The 4954-nt window shown below is 53.4% G+C and overlaps 1 protein-coding gene across 1 annotated transcript; it reads left to right on the top strand.

Moving 5' to 3' along the window:
* Window positions 1-2572: 2572 nt before the first annotated feature.
* LOC109759924 (RING-H2 finger protein ATL17-like) lies at window positions 2573-3511 on the top strand. Its single transcript, XM_020318755.4, has one exon. The coding sequence runs from the start codon at window positions 2718-2720 to the stop codon at window positions 3258-3260; it is 543 nt and encodes a 180-aa protein (XP_020174344.1). The 5' UTR covers window positions 2573-2717; the 3' UTR covers window positions 3261-3511.
* The last annotated feature ends 1443 nt before the right edge of the window (window positions 3512-4954 follow it).

Below are 4954 nucleotides of genomic sequence, written 5' to 3'. Positions count from 1 at the left end.
TGGCGGCTTCCGCCACGAGAAGAAGCACCGCCACGGCCGCCCAGGGCGGCACCGACCCCCGAAGAAGTGCGCCCGCGCCCCCGAGGGGCCACCACAGGGGTCGCGACGTGCTTACGGGGGCGGCCTCGCCCTCTCTTGGGCGGCGGCAAGCCGGGTCCCTCCTTGGGGGCCTTCCCCTTCTTGGCAGCGGAGAAATTCCTCGTCGGCGCCATGGGTGCGACGGCAAGTCAGCAAGGCTAGGAGGATGAAGAAGCAGCGGGTGGCGGGAAGACGGAGATGAGCAAGGGGGCTTCACCCCTCCCCTCATTTCTAGCCGGAAGGAGGCCAACCGCCGACCTCCACGATCGCACACAATGATGGTTTTCTCTGCATGCAGCAGGGTCTTGTCAAGTCGAACGGTTGCCGAGGCAGCGTGGGGAAGCGGAGACGCCCAAGTCCCATCAATCGCCATGCGTCAACCGAGGCCGCAAGCGGTTGGGGCCTGCGGCGCTTCGCACTTGCCCTTTGGCTTTGCCTCGAAGCCAAGTTCGAGCGCGCCTTGGGCCCCGGGGCTACTATCGGCGTCCTGGGACCGGGGGTGCCCAGACTTGCCTACCTGCGGCCCATGGCGTGGCTCCGTCGACGTCCTGGTACGGCCCAGATTCATCAACAACAACTCAATACCCTCGCGAGGGGCCAAGCCTCGCGAGGCGGACGACACCAAGACCTCCACAGGGGGCGGCCTCCCTAGGCTGGCTCCCGAGGAACGGAGATATCTATGCAAGGTGCACCTCGTGAGGTTCATATGATGTGAGCCGTGACGACCAAGGCTAGGCGGGTGCCAGCGGCGCAGTGTACCAGTTTCCTCTTCGGTGCTAAGGAGGCAAGCACAGGCGCGGGGTCCCGAGGAATCAAGCAAAGGTTTCCATATCAGTGCAACAAGACCTAGACCGCCATGATGACAGGACGGAGGTCATCCCGGAGCTCACTGCAGCGTCACCACCAGAGGCTTTTGCAGGCGAAGACCGCATTTGTCAGGATAACTTGTACTAGTTGTCTTCCTTCGAATTTGGCCGTTGTGGGATCCTTTTCCACCTACATTTGGGAAGAGGACTAAGGCCACTATAAATAGGACTTAGCCACCACCATAGAGGGGGGGGGGGTCCATTCCACCCTGACCAGCTCACCAGCTCATCGAGCACAAGAACACCTCACCTCCTGAGGTTGTTCCACCACTGTACTAGTTCATCCTCAGCCCCTCGAGGCAATCCACCACAAAGCTGGAGTAGGGTATTACACCGCATGGTGGCCCGAACCAGGATAAACTGTTGTGTCTCTTGTCCCTTGGGTTTGTCGAGTTAGGCCTTGGAATCATTGAGCAGGCAGACTGGGGAGGACGAGTTCTTCACACGCACCCCAGAGTTCGAACCTCTCAAGCGCCGGGGGTGCCCTTGCCCTTGCCGCTGCCGGAGCTACTGCCGAAGAGCCCCATGGTTAGGGTTTGGGTTGTCGTCGGCGAGGAAGCACGAAGGGGGTGGTGGGAGGCCAGATGTGGACGGAAGTGGATGAGCCTCCCCCCCCCCCCCCCTCACCCCCGCGCACGCGTGGGTTAAAAAGGTTGGGCGGCCGCCAGGTGGGACCGCGACGGACAACGAGGGGGCGCGTGGCGCGTCCGCGTCGACGCGTTTCAGGCATAATTTTGGGCCGGAAATGGGTTCGTGCGGACGCGGGGCTGACGGTTTTTGGGAATGGATCAGCGCGTTAGGTTAGGCCGGTGTTTTGTCCACGGTGACCCAAACAGATGTGGACGGATAAAATGAGTCGTCCCGTTGGAGTTGATCTTAGGTTATCTTAGGTTAGAGGATCTCTGCCCTCCTCGGGGTCAGGGGCACCCGTTGGAAGGGGCGCTGCAGCTGGGCGCCTGTTTTTTAGTGTTTGAATTAACTGAGGGTCAGCTGCTGCATCAAGCTTGCGGCAAAGAAATTTCAATCGAGATGATCTCGTTCATAATAAACACGTGAAAGAAAGCTTCTCAAGATCTTTGCCAGTAATATCCGGGCCGCCACAGTCGTCGACGAAGTATTAGTTGTTTTTGAACTGACTGAAATGTCGTGCCATATATTAAGTGTCCCTCTCGGCTGGCTTCATCAGAATGCGAAATATCCCGCACGTTTAGATCGTAATCCTTTCATCCTTTGCCTCTTTCCTCCTTGGGAGTCTTCGAGACTGGGTCGCAGTGGATCACATCGAACTAAGAAAGAAATATCTTGGACTAGTTTCACCCGGGGTACCTGCACGCGGTGGCTCGAACACGATAAGCTTAAGCCTAATACAATATGAGAAGATGTCAGGACAGCTGTGACATGATCATGTACTAAACCATGGCATATACCCTGCATTTTGTCGTCTATCCATGGAGCCTATGTGCTAAAAGAAGAACCGGCCTAATTGGCATTCGATCATAATATATTATCCAAGATCACAATATCTAGTCTAGGACTAAATTCAAATGCGAGAGGCGACCTTGCTTGCTCAATAAATCAACTCAAATCCGCCCTGCCTTAGATGCAGCTGCCTGCGCCGTCAACGAAACGCATTATCCGGCTCTTCCAGAAGCTTAATCCTCAGCCTACAAAACTGTCGCCGACGGCGCCATTAATGCTCACAAGTCACAGCTCACAAGCACTGCACTTGCACACAAGTCGCAAGCATTGCACGCACGAAGCCTTCGACCAACGATGTCGTCGACAGCGGACCTCCCGCGGCCTGCGCGCGGCGGCGGTGCCTTCGACTTCGGGCAGGGCAGCGCGCTGGTGCTCGCGTCGTACCCGGTGCTCCTGCTCCTCGTCCTTCTCTCCGCGTTCGTCAAGTACGTGTGGATCGCGCTCGCGCTCTACTGCGCGATCCTGTTCGTGCTCTCCTGCACTGGCCGCTTGCTTGCCGGCCCGGTGGTGTTCGTGCACGACGAGGACACGGCGGCCGTCGAGCGGGGCGGCCTATCACAGGCGTCCATTGCGGCCTTCCCGACGTTCGTGTACGGTGCCGCAGCTTCAGCCGGTGCCGGCGACGGCGAGGCCCAGTGCGCGGTGTGCCTGGAGGCTCTGTCCGGCGGGGAGAAGGTGCGGCGGCTGCCGGTGTGCGCGCACACGTTCCACGTTGGGTGCATTGACATGTGGTTCCACTCGCATGCGACGTGCCCGGTCTGCCGCTGCCATGTCGAGCCGCCCAAGGCCGGCAAGATGGCGCCGTTGCCACCAGAGCCGCCTCTGCCGCCGGTGTAGTTGTTGCTGACTGTGCCAAGACATAAGATTGTACAGATTTAAATTTGAGGTCCCTCACTGCCTCAGTATTGTCTTATTGTACTCTGCTGACGATCGAATACCGTATACTCTTTACATGGTTAATGTGTTACTAACTTCGTCCTGTTTTATTAGTCATTTTATATATTTTTTATCAAATTTTGATCATAGATTTAACTAACAAAATGGTAATGCATCTCGTCAAAAATTATATTGCTGGATTCGTATTTAAACATAGTCTTCGGCAATACTAATTTTTTATGTATAAACTATACAAATATTGTCTTTGGAGGCCGAGCTCCATGGAGCTTGGTTTTGAAAAATCAGAATTTTGTCAAATTTCATAATTTCTACGTTTCAAAAAATTCTGAGAAAAACCCACAGATATACATGAAGGCATAACACACATGTGTGTAAATTTTCAGGGCAAAATAAGTTGAAATGAGGTCTGTGCAAAAAAGAAAAATCTGAGACTTTTTAACACATGACACTATTCATCCTCCCAGGCCATGAATTTGTCTTTTTTTGTATAGGTCGCATTTCAATGTTCTTCATCCTGAAATTTTACACACATACACATAATATCCTTGTTTACTTGCACAATTTTTTCACATTTTTTTGAAATCAAAAAATTTGAATTTTGATTTGTTTTCAGAAAAAGGCCTCCATGGAGGCCGAGAGCCAAACGTCCGTTCTCTATTATTCACATGGTCGGCAATGACCTGCTTCTACAACGGGGACATAAGAAGAATAGAGGCAGTCAATAAATCTCAAATGTCCCTTCTACCAAAGAAGGATGGGGCACTGGATGTAGGGGACTTTAGGCCAATAAACCTTGTGCATGGGGCTACTAAGGTTTTCGAGAAGGTGCTCGCATCTAGGCTTGTGGTCGAGCTGCTGAAGCTTGTTGGAAACCATCAAAGTGCCTTCGCCAAAGGAAGATTGATGCATGATAACTTCATGCTAGTTCAGAGTATGGCTCGACGCTTGCATGCTTTGAAGAACCCCACTGTCCTTTTAAAGCTCGACATTTCTAAGGCGTTCGACTCGGTTCAATGGTCGTTTCTTCTTGAGGTTATGGAGTAGCTTGGTTTCGGCCCGAGGTGAAGATCATGGGTGTGGGGGATTCTAGCTACGTCGACCACAAAGATTATAGTAAACGGCGACCCCGGCGACACTATCTACAATTACAAAGGCTTGCGTCAAGGTGACCCCGTATCGCCGATGCTTTCTATTCTCACCATGGAGCCCTTGCAAAGGTTGTTTGAATGGGCCTCCTACCGAGGGTTCTTGCGGCCCTTGGCAACAACATGAATGAAGAAGAGGCTCTCGATTTTCGCGGATGATGTGGTCTTGTTTGTCAAGCCAGAGCCAATGGACCTTGCTATTTGCAAATGCATCTTTGACCTATTCGGTGAGGCGTCGGGCCTGCACATAAACATGAGTAAGTTGGTTGCGCTACCGATACGGTGCTCGGACCAAAGCATCACTATGGCCAGCTAGGAGCTTGGGTGCTCGGTGGGCTTGTTCCCAGTTCGCTACCTTGGGCTACCGCTGTCCCTAAGGAAGCAATCAGCTGCACAACTTCAATATCTCGTGGATCAGATGGCGAATCGCTTGCTGAAGTAAGGCATGTCTCATGCCTAAGAGTGGTAGGCTTACGTTGGTTCAATCTG

Source organism: Aegilops tauschii, chromosome 7 (assembly GCF_002575655.3).
Source record: "Aegilops tauschii subsp. strangulata cultivar AL8/78 chromosome 7, Aet v6.0, whole genome shotgun sequence".
NCBI lineage: Eukaryota > Viridiplantae > Streptophyta > Magnoliopsida > Poales > Poaceae > Aegilops > Aegilops tauschii.
Note: the sequence above shows the minus strand (reverse complement) of the source record. Positions and strands in the feature narration are given on the sequence as shown.

Coding starts and splice junctions, on each gene's coding strand:
- LOC109759924 (XM_020318755.4), top strand. CDS start 2,718: ATGTCGTCGACAGCGGACCTCCCGCGGCCTGCGCGCGGCGGCGGTGCC.